Source organism: Acipenser ruthenus, chromosome 10 (assembly GCF_902713425.1).
Source record: "Acipenser ruthenus chromosome 10, fAciRut3.2 maternal haplotype, whole genome shotgun sequence".
NCBI lineage: Eukaryota > Metazoa > Chordata > Actinopteri > Acipenseriformes > Acipenseridae > Acipenser > Acipenser ruthenus.
The window spans coordinates 48417957-48441552 of NC_081198.1; the positions used below are offsets into that span (position 1 = coordinate 48417957).

The 23596-nt window shown below is 39.8% G+C and overlaps 1 protein-coding gene across 2 annotated transcripts in view; it reads right to left on the reverse strand.

Annotated features, from left to right (window-relative positions):
* LOC117410861 (voltage-dependent L-type calcium channel subunit beta-4) overlaps positions 1-23596 on the reverse strand; it is a 44575-nt gene continuing 20979 nt past the window's right edge. For both annotated transcript variants that reach the window (XM_034017770.3, XM_034017783.3), the window contains 12 exons: positions 18378-18497; positions 18120-18242; positions 17097-17224; positions 14956-15032; positions 13259-13278; positions 12322-12402; positions 10405-10463; positions 9848-9957; positions 9368-9519; positions 7783-7878; positions 7044-7229; positions 1-6824 (listed from right to left, as the gene is read on the reverse strand). In XM_034017770.3, the coding sequence (XP_033873661.2) occupies positions 6564-6824; positions 7044-7229; positions 7783-7878; positions 9368-9519; positions 9848-9957; positions 10405-10463; positions 12322-12402; positions 13259-13278; positions 14956-15032; positions 17097-17224; positions 18120-18242; positions 18378-18497 (1413 nt within the window). In that variant the 3' untranslated portion in view covers positions 1-6563. The remainder of the gene's footprint in view (positions 6825-7043; positions 7230-7782; positions 7879-9367; positions 9520-9847; positions 9958-10404; positions 10464-12321; positions 12403-13258; positions 13279-14955; positions 15033-17096; positions 17225-18119; positions 18243-18377; positions 18498-23596) is intronic.

Here is a 23596-nt window from a genome sequence, read left to right on the forward strand (position 1 = left end):
ATATATATATATATATATATATATTTGTTTTCTGCTGGGCAGGCTAGTCTTACAGTACTCAGAGATGTATTTCATAGCATACAGGACCCTTTAGTTCTCATCAGTGTTTTAGTGGTAGCATACTTGAAAAATATTAATTTTCAGTGTATAAAATCATGGAAAAGACCAATCAGTTTTAGCAGTGTAGTGCTTTGAAGATAATTAGAAATACATTGCCTAATTCATTAACCTTTAGAGAGCTGGTGAATGTAATGCAAGTGCTGGAAGTAAAGAAAGAAAGAAAATATATTAGTAGTATGTAAACAGTCACTTGTTTTTTTCTGTGTTTCAATTTTCTTTTGGTTTTTTTTTTGTTTCAGTGGCCTGGTTAAACCAAGGATTGGGCCTGAACAAACAGTGCCGCACATACAGATCCTGGTTACTTGTACTCAACCCACCAACTCCCCTCTTAAGAGCTGAGATCACCAAGCATCAGAACAATCCTCTCCCAGGTGGAAAGAGTCTCAGAAAAGCCAAATAACTTTTGTCCCGCAGTGGAGACCTGTCCAATCCGGTTCTTATCGTAACTCCTAAACAATAGCTGAATTATGGGGTCCAACTTGTTTTGGGGTTTTTCATGTGTGTTAAAGAGTAAGACCAAAGTAAAGAAAACATTCTACCGAGTGACACTGGGCCAGGTGCCAGGTTCACATTCATGAGATTAATAACTTCTACCATGCCTCAGTGTGTATCTCTAATGAGGACGGCTAGAACATTTGACTGGTGCTTGGCCAGGATGAGTGGATAATGAAAAAAAAATCCAAAGGAATTCAGAGAGAGAGAGAGAGAGAGAGAGAGAGAGAGCCATACACTATACAGTTCAGAGGTTCCGCTGTACTTAACACACACAACCATCAGAGTCCCAGGACCTTTCATCCATGATAATTTGTACCCAACAATGTGTAAAACAATTATCAAGTGGCAAATTGCAACAGGTACATTGTTCAGGGGGCAAATGGCCCTGTGTTACCCACTGGATACAAGTGTCTTGCACAAGTGTAATCTAAATCAAAATAAGGGCAGTAAAAAGGTAAACGATACCATGGTGCAGTTATAAACCACTGCATGTCTCATTCCATTGTAAGTATATACACTGTATGTAGAACAATCAATCATTTAATAATACAATATGTTTGTTTATTTTTTGTTTAGGGTTGCAAAAGCAAAATCTGTATTAGCTTTTATCTCTCAGTCCCTAGTGCCAAGCATCATTAGGCAAATGGAACAGCAGCTCCGGATCAGCAATAATCGGCTGGCAATAATGCAGTGCTGGGAGCAGTGGATCTGATATACACAACATGAACCGAGGTCCAAAAATTCAAGCAGGAATTATTGAACGGTCAGTGGCAATTTAAATATGCACCCACTGAAAAGGTTTGACCACTACAAAAAACGATAAACAAATTAAAATAAAAAGAATCTATCTACAGCAGGACTTTCAAACATAAAGCAAGTGATTTCCTTTAGAAAATACCTGCTTCAAACATATAGCACCGGCACACTTAAGTTAGGAAAGGGGGGTGCAATAATTTAAATAGATTTCTATATACATGTATTTCTAATCATCATGCAGATGTAAATCAGAATTAAGGGTTACAGAAAATACGCATTTCAAGACAAATGCCTTGAGCTTGACTAGAGAAATATTACACTTTGCTCTAATGTCTAAGAGACACACTTATTTCCATCTCCGTAAATACCTATTTGTCACCAAAATCAACTCAGGCAAATTACTCTCTATTCTAAGTTTGTGCTATCACCATTGTGCAATCCCTACTCCAGAATGTGCTCTTTATCCACATTTCAGAATTGTTTGGTGAAGGAAAAAAAAAACAACAACATTTATCATTGTATCATACGGGAAATTACGCTGTATATTTCATAACAGCCCCAAAATAATCACGTGCGCAGGCGATGAATGCTAGAGTTTGGTAGCAGTGTACATGGTTTTAAAATGTAAGGCATACAGGTAAGTGACAAACATTGGGACTTCTGTTATGCCAAACAGTTTATAAAGCAAAATCTAAATGATTTACTGCAAGCTTGCTGACACAAAACCATACTGCTCTAACAAGGCATTTGCAGTGCAAGTCACTGCATCCAAAAATATTTCGATTGAAGAAGCATATTACATCTTCTGAACACAGGCGATTATTATGACAATCTCAGTAAAAAGAAACAGTGTGGATCAAACTTCTCTGTCTCATTTTGCTCATCATGTCTTACCAGATACCCAAAGTGTACCTGTTGTAAAACTGACCACCATACCAATGCCATAGAAACAGGTCAAACAGGCATGTTTAGTAAAACCGGCTGGTTCCTGAAACAATACTACATTTAACAACATACATACCAAAAACAAAAGAAAAACCGATGCTGAGGAAATAGGTCTTGTATATTAAAACAGAGCTCCTATAATCTTCTTGTAATAACAGACATGGTAATATTCCATACTGGATCATTCCAGTGTTCCTTGGGTGACATTCACAATGGATATGCCTCTGATTGTCACAGGAATACGATTTGTGATAAACAAACTGTACTTCCATCCCAGTATAGGGAACAAGCATCTAGAAATTAAGGGGCACTGGTAACTCCCTTCAGAACCTTGCAAAACATGTTTACCATAGCATACTAATGAAACTATTCCTAAAACACATTTATTACTGGAAGGCAGGGTGATCTGGTCATTTGAGCAAAACACAGGGAGCTCCTCCTGGTTTTGAATACAGCATCCTTGCCTAGTCCCTTCACCTTCCTATCCCTAGGTTATTATTCTGGATGCTAGATGTTTCATCCCCTGAAATAATAAAACCCAAAGTATTTAATCAAGCCGTTTGTAACTTCACGTAAAGTTGTGTAAGAAATACATTGTACCAAAATACATGCAAAGACACACAGGGTGTTAAACCCCTCAGTCAACAATACCAATCCTCCTGCAGCCAGTCAAACCAGGTGTCCAGATATATTATTAACTGTGGAAAATACGTTTCTGTCAAGTTGCACATAGATTAAGGCAGCATCTTCCTGCATTGGTCATTTAGTTTTGGCAGCTGTAATTAGAAGCTGGGAAGAAAGGACTGCAAAGAACAAGCAAAAGCAGAGGAAAAGCAGGTCTAAAAAGCATTAACAGTACAATTGATAATACAGGTTCAGTAATTCAACTAGTGTGGCTCTTAACACAAGCTCAAGAAACTAAGAGTCAAGTTATTTCACCTGCACTAAATCATATTGGAGAATTATTTCACCGCAGTTGAATTCCTTCTGTCTGGGATCAATACTGAACAGTATGCAGATAAAGAATAAAAGGTTAGATAAGACTAGGAACAGGTGGGTAAATCTAGCAATTTGGGCAACTCGGCATACATCAACTGTTTTACCTTAATGCATTAAAAGCCTGTATCTCTAACATCACATTTTAAATGCATTTCACCACATACAATAGTAAAGCTGACAAGTAGTCACATTAGCCTAATACAGGGGGGAAGTGATATCATTCAGGCAGTGTCGCCGCAGTTGTGTCGACAGACTATTTCTCTTTACATGACATGGAAGACTTTTCAACAAGGCTATTGAAAAAAAGGAGGTCACTATAAAAAAAAAAAAAATGTAATAAAGAAAGGTGTTCTATGAGAACAGGAAACACAAACACTGTTGCCGTACAGCAATGCACATCAAAAGGTTCAGCTCATTTTCACTTATTTTTCGTGTCAAAAAGCAGAGTTGCCACTAAGTGCACAAACATAAGAAAGAACAATGTCACCACTCTATACATTCGACTTGAGATAGTGTTGATTGGATGCTTTGCTTCATGCCCTGGCCAATTTCAAGCAATGGATGCCCCTTGGCACCGTTAAAACCTTTTATAACACTGCAAACACATTCTCTACCGTCCATGTTTTATAGTGGGGGTGCTGAAAGCCAATCTGAAACATAACTGTAACCCCTGTATATGATGGAAGCCATGCATTGGGTTGCTGTTATGTTAAACATGGTAATAAAACGAAGCAGCATCAACACCAACACCTTTTTATCTACTGAAGGAAAAAATGCTTTAGCCACAGTCCTTGCTACAATGTTTACAACATGCTTACCATAAAACGTTCAGAGCAAACAAACAAAGAAGCAGAGCATACTGTTATGATGCACTTCAATACTGCAATTTAGAAATGTTTACTTGTAAAAACAGGTGGAGCAGCTGTATTTTATTTACAATAGACGTTGTAGACAACGACACAGTCACAATGTCACTGTGTCGTGTGTTTTTAATATTGCTCCACAAAGCAGCACCATCCAGTTAGCTGCAATTGTGACAAGCTGATTTTAGCAGGTGGTGCCGCTGAGAATTTACAAACTTATGTGATATTCTTTTTTGGGACACTTTCAAATCACTGTTCTACTGTGTACAAGCTTCTCATGGGTTCCAACTACTAACCGACTCTCGTGAGATTGCAATCGTAGAATTTATCAGATATCCCGCTCCTGTTGTGACAGTCAGCGCTGATTGGTCTATTATCATTTGTGTTCAAAAGCAATCTAGAAAGGCACAGTGCACTGCACACACAGTTTATAAGATTAACGAAACTAGCAGGATTCATCATTACACCAACAGGTGCACAGCACCCCTGTACTTCAAGCCAGGGGTGCCGCACCCCCAGCACCCCTAGTTCCTGTGCCCCTGCATCTTCATCATCCTCCATTGTGGAAACACACTGCAACATGGCCTTCAAATGAGATGGCCTTAGAAAACAGTCCGGGCGGCAGCCAGGGAAATTATCTTGGGAGTAATCTCACAATTAACGACCCAGGGAATGCGGATATAAAATACAAAAAAGAATAGTGTTTGAGTAGAAATGTACAACACCACCATATGCACAGGAGGCAGCAACACTGAAGTCAAGGAGTGTTTGTTAACCCTTCAACCCTTGGACATCAACCTAGAGGCTCCCAATACCCTCTACTTGTGTATTGGTCAATTCATTTTTACAATAAGGTTGACCATCTGAAGGTTAAAGTAGGAAATGTTCACACCCTGGCTTTTGGGTCTTACAGACAACAAGCAGCATCAACCATAGGAAAGGACTGACATCAAAGCCTAAGTGTACTGTACTCTATGGGGCTCCTCGGAGCCTGGGGCGCACGCTGGGGTCACGACCCGTTTCCCCTGAACCCCTACAGCTGGCGAGCAGAAACGGCGTACTGTACAAGTCTAAAGTTTGTTGGCATCAATGCGAACAGAGACCAAAAACGAATCTAGCCTTTGTGGTTTGAACTAGCCTACATTCTACGGGAAGATCTCTCCGTCTTCCCAAATTCATGGTATGTATACTGTAACACCCCTTCTAATATTTATGTAGGTTAATTCCCTGCAGCCTTGAGGCAAGCCACAGCCTCCTCCAGTCTAGTCAAACCGGGTTTCATTCATAAAACATAACCCTGCACTGCAGCGCAGGACACATGGCAGCTACGAAGAGAAAGAATTTGATGCAAATGACGTCAATCCACAGGGAGGTATGAATCATTCCGTTACATGTCAGCACCGCGCCACCAATGTCACACCCCATTTAATCACCACACAGCATGACTGTTTCAACAAAATTGAACCGATCTGAATAAAAATTCTACATCATATAGTAGGGCTGTCCAACAGCTTGTATGTTCCTTCCTTTTAACGTGTTATAGAAGGTGAAGGTCTGAACGCATTGGGTTTTGCTTGGGACGTAGTACTGTCCACCAGCTGGCTGTAACAAAGCAAAGCATCTGCTGGTTCAGCCAAGTGCTTGGCACTTGGATTACTGTAGATGGCAGGCTATGTTCTGTTTTCCTGTGGGAACCAACAGGGTTTCTCAAGCCAGATAATAGTAACATGGCACTACATATATTCAATAGTAGAAAGTATAGCGGGGGGGGGAAGGGTCAAAACCCCCTTACAGTTCATTCAAAGGTTTGGCAAGCTTTGCCTTACAGATTACAGAGAATACTAAACTTCAAATGAAGAGAATTTTAAATCAATTAAGGATGTTAAGATGGTGTTATACCCCGTTTTCCATGTGCTCCGCATAGCATGCGTTTATCACAGGATGCATCTGTGTGGGAGCTTTTCCATCACACTGGCACTGGCTCAATGTGTGTTGGAACACAGGTCCGTTTGGCCTTATTTTTAAGCCCAGCCGAGTGCTGGCTACAATGGAATTCCAGAGCGCTTAGCTCTGCAAAACAAACCTGGAATTGTAAATTCCATCACAATCATTTGTAACCTTTGTTACAAGCCAACACAACACAACAGACAATTCTATTTCCAGGACACCCAAAAGCCAGGGATAGAAATGTCTGGCTCCCATGTGTAACTCAACCGAAACTGGTATTCTTGGATTTGTCCACAGGTCAATACCGTGTGTAGATGAGCCAGTGTCAGAGGGAAACGAGGTATTACACTTGGCAAAGTCACATGATTTGGACAGGACTGTCTTAGCTCTTCAGTACTGGGTTGTAGAGAGGAGAGGCCTAGCAGGTTTCCTTTAAACTCAAAGCCTGTGCCTTGAGTCATGGCTGTAGCCGCCAGGAGAGCCGCGGGTGCGGTGTGGTTTGTACGTGTCCTGGTAGGAGTCGGAGTACTCTTCTTCCACCAGCGGGTAGTGGTCCCGGCTGTGCTGGGAGCCCGAGGACAGGCGGTTCCGGCTCTTTCTTGCCCTCTCGCTGTGGTAGTTCTCGTCTGAGGTCATCAGGCTCCGACGCTCAATTGGGGAGTGGTCTCCTGAATGGTTGTTGTGCCTCATTCTTTGGCCCTAGCGAACACAAGCACAGAAATAGCAGCCTGATTAACTGGTCCTCTATGCTCACAAGTGCCTGATAATAATGCAATAATGCTATTCACGTCACAAGCACTAAACGAGTACCATTATTTGTTAAAGGGTGATTGATACAGTGCAGTGTAGACTGGACCTCAGAGATGGCATTTAACATGCCTATCAATATTGGATTTTGCTGTCCGTCAGTAAGATCACCTGTAACCCAGAGATAGCTGCAGGATACGGGGAGAGCGCTGTGGAGCCCAGGTTCCGCCCCAGCAGAGGGTTCAGGGGAGTGCTACTGGGGGCATGTGTGGCACGCCAATAAGCTTCCAGGTACTCGGCCAAGTGTTCGCAAGCATCTTCCAGCTGGTTCTCATCCAAAATTATATCAAACATTTCCTACAAAGAAATAGGACATTTGTCATGTATTTGATGTTATTTTTAAAGTTAAAAGAACATTATACCTTTACACTGCGGGACTTTTTTGGTGTTTGGTTTGTTGTATTTGTAATAGGAATTATTGTAATAAAGGAAACATTTTGAACTGTTTTTGTGACCTCAAAAGTCTCTTTTGAGGTCACAAAAGAGACTGGAACCAACAGTAATATTGTTGAAGCTGACACCCTGGGATCCTTCAAGAAGCTGCTTGATGAGATTCTGGGATCAATAAGCTACTAACAACCAAACGAGCAAGATGGGCCGAATGGCCTCCTCTCGTTAGTAAACTTTCTTATGTTCTAAATTACAAATGAGGCAGATAGATAGAAAAATGTGGATTATTAAATTATAGTTAAATACAATGTCCTGTTACAATTAGTATTTCTAGTTTTACTGTAGGAGGTCATATACCAAATATGACACAATCCTAATAAAAGTATACTTGTATATGAATCTTTTGTTTGTTGTTGTTATTATAAGGGAATGTAATTTCGTATATAGAAGTTATACGTACCGGAGGGCATTGTGCTAGCTTGTCAGCGGCCACCAACTGGACATTCAGATGTTTGCTTTGGGATTTTCCTCTGGATTTTATCAATCGCTGCAGAACCTAGTAAACAGAAATAAACACACAAACTGACTGCCGTGGGTTTGAAACAAGTGTGCTTGAGAACTGATACAGTAGGTGCCTTCTCCTGGGATTCCCCACAGAGGAACAAGCAGAGCTATTCTCAAAGGGTACACAAAGGGAGGATCTGGGACTGGGTTACAATGGGGGATAATGGCTTAAAGGGAGGCTTGGCATCATCTGCATTGTCCTAATACTGTATTTCATTTCTTATCGTCTAACATCCCCATGGTGTGTACTTTAAGATCCTCTACTGTTGTTTCTGCTGAGATCATTATTTTGCCATGTTTACTTACTAACACTGTTCCACCTGAAAAATGCTTCTGAAAAGACTCCTCAATAAGGCAGATTTGGAGCAAGTAAGGTGACAAAGCAAATCCATGTTTCATGACTGACCTACTTGGTAACCTGCTTTACCACTTTGACTCTATGATCAACCATGACAAGTCTGCCTGTAGATGATGGAAAGTGGTGACGGTTTTCATTCACACCCGGTTTACACTTTCCTGTTAAAGTGGAAACCGTTTTCAAGTTTGTTCTAAATATGTTATTTATTTCAGTATGCAATAAATTTACTGCAGTGAAAGTGCATTAAATTGGTATACCTGCACTTCACCTTTAATTTACAATTCCAGTTAAACTACAGGCTAGCGACTGTTACATAACCACACTGCACAGAAGTTTAACTGTTGTGTAACAATTATAACTGTTAGGAACTTACATGTAGATCCACAGCTGAGCACAAAGCAAAAGAAACAAAAACGCAAACATGATATTTTGAAATGATCATAATTACGTATAAAGAAAGTAAAGTGAGCTTTGTAACCCTGTGTATGCATACTGTACGAGGTCCTAGTCAAGGAAATCAAACTATGCAGCAGTCACTGAAGCTGTCATTTCTCAAATACACTTTAAGGTAGTTGTAAGTCAACCTCATGCAGTCTCTGGGTTGATTTTTCTCTAACAATTCAGACAACATGCAGAGGGTTTATTCAACCATACTGTGAATGTCAGTGCAGCAGATGAAGACAAAAACCCTTAAAGACATTTTCAACATGTTACTGAATGCAGTATACTGTAGAGGAGCAGGACAAACTAACCAGAGTGATAAAAACAGATTTCAAATGATTCATCGTATGTAGCAAAAGCCAGTAGGGAGCAGTAGGACTGCATTTGTGTTAGATTGCACAGAATCACACTGAACTTCAGATTGTCACTTTGTTAACAGTTAAACAGGTCGTTAAGAATTTTAAAATATACAATTTTTCAGGATTAAATACAACAAGTGGTAAAATACCTTTACCCGTTTCTTGAAATGCTGTATGATGAACTAGCGTAGTATTAACAGCCACAGACAGTATAACATACATTATTAAAGGGCAGAGGTATATGCATTTTTCCTAACATTTAGATAAAGGCTACCCGAGATCACTTTTAAGAAGCCTCTTTTTATTTTCTTGTTGGCACGTACCTTTGGTGATGACACTTTGACATGGACGATAAGAGGTGCTAAAGATGTCTTGATAAGCTGTGCTGGGTGGTTTATGGTATCAGCATCCAGAACTACTAACTGGAGCGACCGTGCCAACTCGAAAATTCTTTCTATTTCACTCTGCACCTCAGCTACAAGGAAAGCAAAGACAGAAGCTTTATCACACCAGGCGTTACCAGAAATGTCTTCTAGTTTGACTGCAGAATATATGTTGTAGAGTGTTTGGAGTTCTGGATGTCTGCAAGCTACATTAGGCAAAAAACAAAACAAAAACAGTTTGGAAAGTTTTATGGAGTGTCACTACAGAGCAAGAAAATTACACAAAATCAACCTGCTAGGGTTTATTATCAATAGGGTTTATGTACTACAATATTTAGACAAGTAGGGGAATATAGACAGACACACGTAAGCTCGAGCCAGGTAAAGTAAAACACTAAACGCAACACATTTTCCACTTACCTAAACTAGACCTGGTGTTTGACCGCTCAATGATGGCTCTCTTGCTGGGGTTGTTGAGCACAGACCGCTTTGCAAGAGAAATGTCTGCAGTGACTCTTGTTATAGATATCCTAAAAACAAAAACAAATACAGACACGCTGCACACCTCAATTCAAGCATCTTGATTTTGAAAGAGTTAGTGCAGGGGTGGTCTTCCAGTCCTGGTCTTTGTTCCAATCCTGTTCTTAATTGTTTCATTTAACTAATTAAACCTGCATCCAGACCCTGAAGTAGTTAATGATCTTATATTACCTGTTAAACTCTGTGCATTGTGAAATTAATGTGGTCTGTGTGGTTAGGTTAGGGGGTGAGGTAGTGACTGCAAGCTTTCCTGTGCAAAGATGTGTGAATTCAACCACGCTGTACACATATTCAGCACATATTATATATATATATATATATATATATATATATATATATATATATATATATATATATATATATATATATATTAAAGTGTGTTTCTCTCTTTTCTCTCACATATACAAGCGATAGACACAAAGTGTCAGTTGCCTCACCTTCCATCAAACCTGTGCTTCAAGAAGTCAAAGAGAGCTTTCTGCATCATGTCTGTCACCTGGGTAGGGATTCAGGGAGAGGCGGGAAAGAAGAGTTTTGACAGGAAGAGAAAGAAGGAGAAAGTTAAGAAAAGAAAAAGGAAACCAGCTACCTCTCCGACCAGCTCAGTGTCAGAGTCACACCCCAGGGTAATGAATCTTACCTTCAACTGAAACATTAATAAACTAATAAAATTAAACAATGTTATCTGTGTAGTGACTCAATTCCTACTCCGTAATGTTCATTGCCTGAGCTCAAGAGGTGCTGTATTTCTTGATACTAAAAACAGTGACAGAAACAAATTAAACAAACACAGACACATACAGTGAAGCTGACAGCAAAAGTCTATTTTCCTGTGAAACTGCAAGTTGGCAAAACCAAACCAAAACGGCAAACGAATGTTTAGAGTTGGTTAACAGCGATTGAGCCACAATTTATGAAGCACTCCTGCTCTGATTTGAGTGCACATTAGCAGATAAAACATCACTGGATTTTCCACTAAGATTTACTGGCTCAAGTCTGGCTCTATTTAAATGTCAAATGTGACTTCTGGCTCAATAGTGCTAAAACCATGCCGGACTGCCGCATAATAAAGTCATTGATTGGATGGATTAGTTGGCCCTGGACCCTCACTTCTGAGAATGAGTTTGGGTAGAGTATCTCCCCTGTGTGACATCAGCTAATAGGAAATGCTATCTTAAGTATGTGCAAAAAAAGAAAGCAAAAATAAAAAGGTTCAATCAAAAAATACTGCGACGCTTTATGATCCATGTAATTCAATCAAACATCCAGACATAGACACCACCGAATTAGTCAACAGTGTGTGTTAAAATTCCAGAAGCCCTTAATGTAAAACCCATCTTCACCATGCTTCCAGAGAGACTGATTGAATGCTGCGGTGTAGAACACTGGTGTTATGGGTGTTTTTTATTGGATCTGCCCATCGGCGAGTAGATCAGCTTTTCAGCTAATGCTGTAATTAGCTGTAGGAAGTGTGTCTGTGACTCAGAGCTAGAACTACTACCAGTGTGGGAGGCATTAACAGTGCTTACGTGGTTCCATTGGGGTCCATTCAATTGATTGGTCAGCCATTATTATATAATAATATATATTTAATTGATCAAAGCAACAGCAGTATTTAGATCAACCTTCATTTAAATCCACTGAATCGACCCCTGTGGTATAAAATGAGCATTAAAGAGTTAAACCCTAAAGGAGTGAGGCTCGCAGACTCTCTTGTGCAAAGTCAGATCTGGCTTGAACCTTGACACAGTTTTCTGAGAGGCTTGGCAAAATGATTACCTAGTTCATTTAAAAGCCAGCGTACACCAAGCAGGAGCAGAATGAAGCACTGCTGCGTGGAGCGCAAGACGAGCCAAGCCATCATTTTCCTTGTATACAAGGTTCCTGTTCAATCACATTCTGCTGCTTAAGGAATTGTTGCAACATTCTTGCTGGTTTTCAGGTTGTGAGTTTCCTCCTTTTCTGGACTAATCTTTCCCTTGAGTCAAACTTTCTTGTCAAAGTAATACGGCAACAGTCAAATGTCATAATGACTATTTGACACTGTGTTTGTTAAATAGGTCAGCTTATTCTATTTATGGGTCATGTACCATGATCATCTACCATGGCTCAAACATGCATGACTGAACACTAACCGAAAAGGAGAAGAGTGGAAACAACAAACAGGACAAAGAGGTAGAAAAACCATGTACAATGGGTGGAAAGACAAGACGGTCGGTCTATAGATGAGCATACCAGCATAGCACTGTAAAGGCTAAGGGAAGGGGATGGAATGAACAGGACTCTGGGAGTCCAGGAGAGAGAACACTTGACAGTGAGGGAGGCGGGTGACCCAGGGCTGCTGTATCACTCACCTCATATCCTTTCAACGACGGGCCGACCAGAACCACGGGCCTCATGGAGGGAACCACGTCATATGGAGGAATGTGTTCTGTCTGTAGCGCAATTGAAAAGTTAGCAGTTTTTAAACATTTCCTAAGCTGCTAGAAAAAGTAGGGTGTACAAAAGGAGGCATTCTTTTGTAAACTGGCGGTATGGGTGAAAGCTATGAAGTATTAGTACTGTGCTCTGATATCTCTTGCAAAGAGCTTCTGGTTCTCAACCCCAGCTCAGAGACTCACCTCCTGGACTTGAAATTCGTATTACAGTGAAGCTATTGATGCTGATGATCGCACAGCTGTGTGAGGAAGGCGCTCTTTCTAATGCAATGCATGTTTAATTCATAATACGATTCTTATGATGAGTGACATCCGGAATATTAGCATAGCCACGCCTCCTTAACCCCTTAAGGTACACAAGGAATCGAGCAGTTGCGCAAACAAGTGTCTTCTTAAAATGCATTTGAGAGGGACTCAAGTATCCTGAGCAAACTGACGGTTTGGATGACCAGATCCAACGTGTCAGTGATTTTTAAACCATGTTGCGTGCACCTCTTTACCAAAATAAGAAAGTTTGCATTTTTTTTTTTTTTGTGGGACATATGTCCCTTGTACCTTAAAGGGTTAGTTACCATAAAATGACACCCACTGGCATGGCACGGCAATTTGTTGTGAACACATGTCATCATAAAGAAGGCCAAGGTCAAGGTTATTTCTCTCAGGGATAGTAGCACTACAATCATAGCGGGCCACCTCTATTTCTGGTGTGAACATAGCCAATGTTACCAAACGAGTCACAAGGAAACCCTTAGGTGCGCTCACAAGCCTGTATATTAAACATACATCGGAATGGCTGACGCTTGTAACCAAACTGTTTTTTTAATATGCAAAATACAAATGAAAATACACTCACCACTTTCTGTTTCTGCTTTGCTGTAAAAAAAAAAAAAAAAAATATTGTAAAAAGATGAAAATAAACAATATACGTAGGAATATTATTATTAAAACATTAACAAATTAGTTTTTGATAATGTTTTATATTACCCAGGTAATAACAAACATCACATTTAAAGAAATCCCTACAATAGTCGTTTTAGAATCAAAATTGATTATTTTGCGGATCATTCAATTTAGCAAAATAAGCTTTGATTTAAAGTAGCTGTTGCATTCGGTTTCAGCAAATGCATTCATGTAACATTCACTCAAGCACAGTTTCATATGTTGCTCAACTGGCATGCATGCATTTCAAATGTCAAAAGAATATTTTGACATCTCTTTGGAATCTATTTAATACTATATATTTATTTGGTTTCCTGAGAACACTGGTGCCCACATTAGGCTTATTTTTAAGTGCCCCCAATTTTTATTTTGCCATATACTTCATGTGCATTTAATTTGTGTATAGTAAGAAACCCTTTCTTGAATTACTGGTACTGATGGGGTGTTCTTTCTAGTCACTGTATGAAGTGGGCGGGCGATATGAGAAAACACCATTCCAATGTACTGACAAGTTTAACTAGGAGCATTGCATTTTTTTGTATGAAACTGTTAAATATAAAATAAACAACAATCATTTCTTTGGAAACATGAATTATTCCCTTAATCCTATATTTGTTGTTTTAATGCATCATCTTATTATTAGTTCTCAGTCCCTTGCTGTCTCTGATAGCAATGCTGCATTTACAATCCACAAACACCACAGCTGCAGCTTGCACTGCCACTTTATAATAAGTAAATGAGGGGAAGACCAGCGCTGGTGAGAAGCAGCCGTATGAACAGGTAGGGGTATCATGTGACTAGGAGAGAGTTGGAATGGTAATGGCGAATGCCCGTGACAGAAAGGGACCTCAGTGTATCACGCAGCACAACAATAACAGTTTACTTATAGAGTTACCCAATTTAGCGATTCTCCCCTTTTTACTGACATGAGCCTCAAGTCACAAGAAACAGCAAGGTCCTTTTCTATGAGCTGAAATGGATGCCTGCTGACGTTGTCAACAGCATAGCAAAATGGCAAATGTATTTTATAGTTTTGTTACTCACAGCTCACGGCAACAAAGCTGTTGATTTGTGCCATATAAAGAACAGTATACTGTAAGTAGTGCAGTTGGTACAGTAAAGACTATAATACAACAGTGACAGACAAACATTCAGATTCCCTAGCAGTGTTCAATAAGTATGGGAACATACCCAGGGCAGTAAAGGGTTAAACATAACGAGTCAAATATTTTAAACACTGGATCAAACATACATCTTGAAAGCTTTTGAAAAGGACAGACATTCCTGAACTGCAGTTGATACTGGCACATACAGTAGCACATTGTCAAAATAATTCATTTGGGGAAGCTCTGTTAAAATGAAGTCAACCAACTGGGTATATTTTAGGTAATTAAATGAAATTCTTGGTGTTGAACGATTTTGTGTTGAGTATACTTAACATCGGCAGGGCTGCAATTCATTCTGTCAGGGTGGAGGTTTTGAATTGAACAGTTCTTGTGTGCTCACCACAGATTGTTGCTTGTTCTGGTCCTTACTAGTTTTGTTACGCGTGGTTGTTTTTTCGACTGACCCTCTCTATTTTATCCACCAGCACCCTTTCAATAATCTCACCTGCGGAGGGGGGTGTAGCTCTGAACGTGCCAGAGACCATCTCTCCTAGACTTGAAGAGGAATTTCCACTGGACTTACTAAAAAAAAAGGGACATTAGAAAAATAAAAGAGAACATGAACACGGTATACAAGACATCATTAAAATAAAGCTGCTAAAGGGATGTAAAAAAACACTGTTTGCTTTTGCTTGGCATTGTTATCTTTTGCTTGAGCCACTCAAGCTTCAATAGACCTCTGTTTGCTGTAAACTGGGTAAAGATAGGAAGGTGCAGCCCCAAAATGACACTCAATAAATGAATGCCCAAAGAGTCCGGTGTCTATGCAAAAGTTCTAGTGAGCTGCTTGAAAATAAAAAATAAAAAGTGGGACATATTTTCATAGCTGACCCCCGTCTGTAATTGACTGTACTTCTATTTGTTTTTAAAGGAATTACAGACTAAAGTGAGCACTTTGAAAAATAGTCCTATGCAATGTTACTATTACATTTAAAACGCATGTCTGGGTTAAATCTGTGATGCCACAATAGCTGCAGTTGACTCATGTTTGAAATCCCGCACTGTCATGGAGTCAGGTGTATAAACGAAGCAGTGTTGCATTGTTTTTCACACCTTTCTTGTACTGCACGTCAGGGGATTATATGGCTAAGTCGTGCCTTGTTTCAATTTCTTTATGAAGTTATTCCCTTCCAGACAGGTCTTTTGCATTTGCCATTAATGCATATTGGTATTTTTTTAAAAGTACATTTTCAGTACAAGATTCCAGAATGAATTGAATAAAACCAATGTGTGCATTATGAAGACACCTTGAAACTGAAAGTGAATGCAAGATTCACAGCCACATGGCTGTGTTCTGAGCCTCAGAACTCAAGTTTGTATCAAGGTTAGGAAAATCAAACATCATGCCGTGCAGTTCTCAGCAGTTTTGTGTGTTTCTGTCAGCAACAATGCGTAAAGGGAGGGTCCCTGTTTCAATTACTTAAATGATGACGGGTTTAGATTTGTCAGCGTTTAGATCAGTTAAATAACCCTTCATGCAATATTTTGGCATTAGGTGCAATCAAATGGTAGAAAAAGCATTAGTTGATGACTGCTTTGTGGTGTCCAGCAGTGTTGTTTAGTGCTGCTGATCGTGTTTATAGAGCTGGGGTGTGCTTGCTCTAAAAGGTGAGTGTTACTCTATGTGATTTTTGAGGTAAAATTCTACTAAAAAATACATGCAATGACAATAATTTTAAATTAAAGTGAAATCAAGTGTGAAGTATTTTTCTAGGCTAATAAGCCAAAAATAAATAAATACCAAGTGTTCTTGTTTGTTTTTTTTTCCCCCCCGTCAGACCGTTGTATTGTTTTAAAGGATCAGAGTGAGGGAGGTCGAGCATGGATTCAGCATCTTCTTTACACTGTCACCTGGTGACAGCTCAACAGTCCACAGAGGCACACAGCTTTTAATCTTCACTTTTAAAAGGGCTGCAATCTAATCAGCTGGCCCTCCTTCGGTTTATTTAAAAAGGAAACAACATGGTGAGAAACGATCTAATGCCATCAAACAATTCAAGGCAACAGGAGGCAATGTATGGAAAGGGTTTCCTGTGGTGAGTATTGTGTAAGGGATAAACACCACCACACTGCGAAATACACATTTTCTGGTCACATCGCGGTACGTTCTGTACAGACCACGACAGTAACAGACCACAAACCAATAACTTTTTTTGAATGGTCTGATACTTACAGAGGTCATTATATAATCACTGTATAGGATGTACAGTATTATAAAAATATTTGCTATAATCTTAAAAGACATCATGCATCTGCTTTTTACCAGGTCTCTAGTAAGCATGTTGCTAACTGCGAATTATTATTACAAAGACAGGATCGAAACCTAGTCACATCCAATTTCAAACAAATATAATCCAATTTTTATTTTTTATCTCCCAATAAAAAATAGGATAGCAATAGCTTGTGTAATACTGTACTTAGCTAAGTTTTAAACTGACTAACACAGTCAACAAAATACCTGATATGAAAGAAGCGCAGTGATTAAATGTTATCATGTAAATACAGTGACAGCAGCAGTACAACTACAAGAAGTGCTGTAGCTGGGCAGTACGTTCCAAAGGATTGTTTTCAGGCCCCCCCTCTTACCCGTGGAAGCGCCCCCTTTTCTGTTCCTGCTGGATTCGGATGTTCTCCAGTTTGAGGGGGCTTGGTATAAATCCAATCTCACAGCCCTCCTTCACCAGGCGTCCTATCCACCAGTCATTGTTGTACTTCTGTGTTTGGAAATAACCACACTAGAGGGGTTAGAGCAGGGGTGGGCAATTCCGGTCCTGGAGGGCCGGTGTCCCTCCTGGTTTCTGCTCCAACTGTACCCTAAATTACTTAATTGGACAAATCAGGTGCTCATCCGAAGCTTAATTTGTCCAATTAATTCATTTAGGGTACAGCTGGAACAAAAACCAGGAGGTGACACCGGCCCTCCAGGACCAGAAGTGCCCACCCCTGGGTTAGAGGGGTTCCAGTTTAAACATCAAAGCACAATTCAGAATGTTTAACACTTGGCTGTCATTTAAACTATAAACAATGTGTACTCTTAATTAACAGAAATGTAGGAATCCAGTACTATATTAGCACTGCATATACTTTTGTGTGTGTGTGGTAGTGCTAATTTTGTCATGTGCTTTGTTCTTGTCAACCATGGAGTTAAGAACGATCAAAGATATAACTACTGCATCAATATTAAATCAAGAGTCTAAAGTTAGAATAAAATAGAATAACAAAGACTCATTGGAAATAAACCCATTTGCTGTCAAGAGACACAGCAGGAGTTAAGAAAACGCAAGTGGATGGATGTGTCTGCCTTAGTTTATTCTGCCCTGAGTGTGCTTCCCCTTGTCTGAGTGCAACTTCAATACACTCTTGCATCATTTGTCTCTCACTGTCTCTGTATTTCTGGGCAGGTTTGTGTACATGGAGGGGTGGCGTATGGATGTTGAGCTTTTTTTACAAAACTAAACATTGTAGATCTTTTAGGAATTTGCAGGACTGACAGCTCCGTTTGAAAGAAAGAAAGAAAGAAAGAAAGAAAGAAAGAAAGAAAGAAAGAAAGGCACATCAAAGAAGAAGCAGGTTTCATAGTGCTGGTGAAAATGTAGTACTATAACTCACCTCTTTAATGTGTAGAAAGTCCTTGGCATCGAAGGAAATGCCAGTGCCTGCTACCGGTACATCCTCATCCAGGGCGCCGCAGTAACTGACATTGGTCTTCACTGCGAACGCTACCGCCTTGGCCTAAGAAAAGAGCACACTAGAAAATATAAGAAGGCCTCCATTACCTTGTGGTCTCTTCAGACAGGAGGCTGTGAAAGTGAGCAGTGCAAAGTGGGCAGGGTAGTACAGGTACTGCAAGGGGCTGGGAGCGCTCACCTTGGCCCTTTCCAGCTGCAGTGCTGCCTGCTGCTCTCGCTCCTGCCCGACTCCCTCCCGGTCCTCTTCCAGAGAGACATCGGAATCAGACGGCCTGCTAGTGTAGGAGTCTGCTGAACCCTGGCAGGTCAACATCAAACGGCAAGCCATTAACAACCACAAAAAGAGGGTTTTTCAAAATCCATCCATTCATACCTGCTTTACCTTCACTAACATTTTCATCACTCCCGCTGCCCAGCAATAGCCTCTTTTCACTTGTCGAACCGCAGCAAAGAATGTAGTCAAGCTACTGAACCCTAGACACTTCGCCCAGCCTGGCTACAGTCACTGCCTGGCTTTGTCAGGCACCTGACCAGCAGGGGTCTCTGAAGTGAGAGGAGGTGAATTATCCCAGACTGATTACCTCCCTAAGCCACGGGAGAGTGAATGCCAATAACAGCCTGAAATGCTCTACTCGCCTTTCCAGGTAAAACTCCAGTTAACACATTTGCTTGCAATGTACTGATCTCAAAGCAAGCACTTGCCTAGTTGTGTGCAACTACTGCAGCAATCTTCCGCCATATGCAAAGTGATTTACAATCAAGCAGCTGCTGTGAAGTTGTCTAACATGACTGGTGAACAGGATGTACAGAAAATGTGCTTCAAGTGGACCCAGCCTCACACAGGCCCCTCTGCAGAGACTGGAGCTGCACTGAGCAGTGTAGGAGGCTCTTGCCTTTTCACAGCCAATTTGGAGTTTTTTGCACACCGCTCGTCTGAATTTTAATTAGGTACTTAAAACACAGCATTAATTATAAAAAGGGGGCAAATAACTCAAGTGTTGTCTATGAAAAAAATATAAAGAGCCTAATATAGTAAGCTCTTGTAACGGCACCACTTTCTCTGGAAGAAAAAAAACACAAGAACAGTACGTTAGTAACATTCAACCCCTACCACAGCTCTGTGTCCCAGCCCTTCACCAGGGATATGCATATATATATATATATATATATATATATATATATATATATATATATATATATATATATATATATAATTAGCTGATGCTATTAAAACAGGTATCACAAAAAACAAAACCTTGTTCACGTTTCTAAAATATAATCCTATTAACCAAATCCTATCCCCAGGTTTACAATACGCTTTGGATCACGGCTCCTTCTTTGCAATTGTCAGTTTGCAGCGTGTTGTGCAGTGCAGTCGACACAGTGACGGGGAAGAAGGGCCAGCACAGCGTCGCATTGAAACAGGATCAAAGCAGCACTGATTAAAGCAGGCCTTTTGAAGCTCTGCACCGCCCTACGAGTGAACTGTTAAAATAATTTTAAAAAAAGCCAGGAAAACAGCGCCAAAGTAAATATCGCGTTCGAGAACTAGACAGTTCTTTACACTTAGCACAATACAGCAAAGCCTTTCGCAGCTGGCTTTGTAACCGCTTTATAATACAGCACCACAAAGACACTGCACAAGGGTGCCTTACATAAACTACTGGGCACATAGTGTTGTCATTCATAGGAACGTTTGATAAATACCACTTTACTTTTAGCAATAAAAAGAAGAAACAAAAAATCTCATTGGGAAGGGCTTGGCAGCAAATGTAGGGATAATTATTAATGACTAAGGGAGCCCAAACCTAATAAATGAATTGATGAATGAAATGCATTCATTCATTCATTTTTTAATTCCAGGGGTTTTGTTGTAATTTGGCAACCAACTCACTGTCACTCATAAAGTGAAATGTTTCCTTCCACTTCTTAAAGGTGTAATGATAGCCAAGCCTTTGAAAATCCTTTTCTTACACTTGACACAAATTGTACACTGTGCTTACCTTACTCAAAACTTATCCCATATACAGCTATGGCACTGTATGGGTCTACCAGCTAAAATCTCAGTTTACTTACACTGCACACTCTATAACATGACATGAAAAAAGAAACCTTCTAATTAACTCAAAGGGCATATTTGTTATGCTAATAATTATTATAATTTAGGAATACATTAGAATAGATTATACTTCTATGTGGTACAACATGCCTGCTCTATAACTTCATAGACCTATTATCATGTGAACTGGTTTACAGTGCTGCTGCTAGCATCTTACTCTCCACTGCTTGTTCTACAGACAGCTTTTAACTGCGCTGGAAGAGAAAGCAGGCTCTGAATATGAAAGGTACAGAGGGACTCTATCTCCTGTTTATGTCAGCAGAACACGGTTAGTTGCCGGGTATATTTCTGTAATCTGTCTTGAATTTTTGAACTGGGTGTTTTAACCTTCATATCTGCCCCCTGGGTATTGTTCTACCCCAGGAGAGTACATGTATTACCTTGCTATTCCAGGGTTTTTAATTAGATGGCCCGTATACTCTAGTGTTAAATCTTGATCCTGAGATAACTGATCTTGTGATTTCAACATAACGGTTTGAAATGTCAAGTTTCAAAGATAATTTATCTCATGATCTCGACATCACACCTTTCTATTTATTTTTGTATTTATTCACTGTCCTTAATGAGCCACCCTTCCAATCCTACATATTCATATTCTCTACCTGGGTTTTTGTGTGACTAACTAGAAGCCAGGTATAGCATTTGAAATTGTGTTTAATTACTGAACAGTCAGGATTCTATGTGTTTACTGTAGTTAAACAATGAAAAATTAAACTTATCAAAAATACCAGTACAGTTACATAATAATAATAATAATAATAATAATAATAATAATAATAATAATAATAATAATAATAATAATAATAGTTTGATAAGTTCAGGTATGTGGCAAACTGATTATTATTATGTATTTATTTTTAAAGGAAAGCCCTGCTTTATGATGAGAGACACAGCAGTAATGTAGGGCTTTGATCATGAAATCAAAAGCTTCTCAGAAAGTAAAAGGTCGAATCATTTGCGTCTCTGGTTTACAGACATAGAAAATACATATAAAACAGAAAAATCATACAGTCGGCGCCATTGTGCGAGTCTTTACAAAAGCATCTCAAAACATCCTGTAACTTTTCTAACATTGTCACGGTTTACTCATTTCTGTGCATTGAATATTTTAGCAAAAAAAAAGGCTCTAATCATCTGCTAACTACTCCTCTGTTGAACTCTTTGATTCCCAGTTAGATTTCTGAAAAGGGACAGATTCAAAAGGGACTTTTATTTAAGAACATAAGAAAGAGAAGATTTACAAACAAGAGGAGGCCATTCGTCCCATCTAAGCTCGTCAGGTTCCTAGTAGCTGATTGATCTCAGAACTTTGTCAAGTTGGGTCTAAAGGATTTAAGTGTTTCTGCTTCATCAACATCACTACTGTAGGTAGTCCATTCCATACACTCCCCACTCTCTGTGTTAAAAAGTGTCTCCTTCCCTCTGTCCTAAGTCTATCTCCACTTCATTTCCAACTGTGGCCTCTGGTCCTAGTTTCTGTGCTGCTCTTGAAGTAATGGTTTGACAAGGTCAACTCTTTTTAAGATTTGAAAGACTTCAAATCATGTCCTCCCTGATTTTTCTTTACTCCAGGAGCTTTCAGAAATATGAGATTGATAGGGGAAGCTGGTGAATTGACTTTGGTAGCAATGTTTAAGTTGATTAATAGACATGAAGATAGAAAATATCACGCAAATCATGTTTAGTCATAAATGTCAGCAATAAATCTTCAGCATTCAGGAATCTGCAACAGTAAGAAAGTTATGGGGGTTCAGTAATGCAGCAGTTCGGATTAACGTCTCAGCTGATTAGTAGCCCAGTGTTGATGATTCAGAAGTAGCACATCAATCAATACAAAACATTTTAAATACAAATGATCTTTCGATAAGTTTAACGCCTTTCTCTCGCCCTATGAGCTTCCTCGCAGCATTTAGTTTGAATTTGATTTTACAAGTGGGTAAAAATGTGCACGAAAGATCTGTGCTATTTTTAACAAGAATTAAAATGGAAAATAAACAAAATAGCTGTAGTCTGTAAAACAGCTTTGTCCTCTCCTGGCTCTGCTTTGCAATATTTCTACAACAAATTTTAGCAGGCACAGGCCGTAAATGTCATTTGGGAATGCCACAGAAATGATGGGGAGGGTAGAAGTTCAAAGCTGTTTGTTCTTCCAACAGTTTTCAGACTATAGCTCGCAAAACATTGTAACAATCTGCAGCGTAGCACAGTCAACAGCGTTAAGACTCGTAGTTTAGTTTTACTGTAGTTGGCTTGAACAAAGGGGTCATCAGATTTGACACATGATGGCTTTGGGTGTTTGTGGTTTCGATTATGTGAAGCATCAGTTTACAGTAATTACTATGACCTAATTCTTTATGATACACGGGGGTAGACCAGGAATCATGTGTGGCTCCACCTGCCAAGTCTCACTGCTCTCAGTTTGTTTTTCGACAGCAGCACACCCTGTATATAACTTGATGTACTAGATATAACCTGGTTTGAATAATCGAACAAGGTATCTGATGGAACTGAATCCAAACGTGAAGCCTTAATCCGGCAGAATGTGCCCATGTCCATATGAGGTAATGTCTGTCAGTATCTTCAGATAGGAGTCCTGGACAATGTCATTAGTCAAGACCTGTCGGAGAGCAGCCACACCACCCCCTGAGATTCCTTCATCACGCCACACTTCCACTGTCACGTGACCGCTGTTACATAAAGCACACCAAAGTCAGACAAGATAAGGATGCCGGGCTGCAGCATGCGAGATGACATCAGACTCCACAGTGATTCATTCTGTAAGGCACTCCCAGTTCAGTGACTAACATGCTTTCAGAAACAGTGGGAGAGAGACGGCAAATATAAACGTTAAATAAAGCAGCCCTTTCATCACCGCATTTCAATTACCCCACAGTGACAAGAATGCCTGATCATTCTTTTCCTCTACGGTGCTACTGTTTTTTTTGTTTTTTGTTTTTTTTTAAGATATTTGCAGATTTAATTTTTTCAGTTCAAGATGCTTACTGTGTCCTTTTACTATTTCAGCTCATTGTTCACGAAACATTGGAGTTCTTCTAGGAAGGGACACCACCACCAATGGACTGCAGTGTACCATGATTCCCAATTACAGCACATTAAAATGAAATGGCATAGCATTGTGGTTTATGAGTCCTTTAGTAAAGCTGACCATCCCACAATATAGTAATCACATTTCTGATATCATTTCCTGTTGAAAAACCATCTTTGTCACGAGCAGTTGGGAATCTACTCAAAACCTCAACCCGTAACCCAGGCCAACG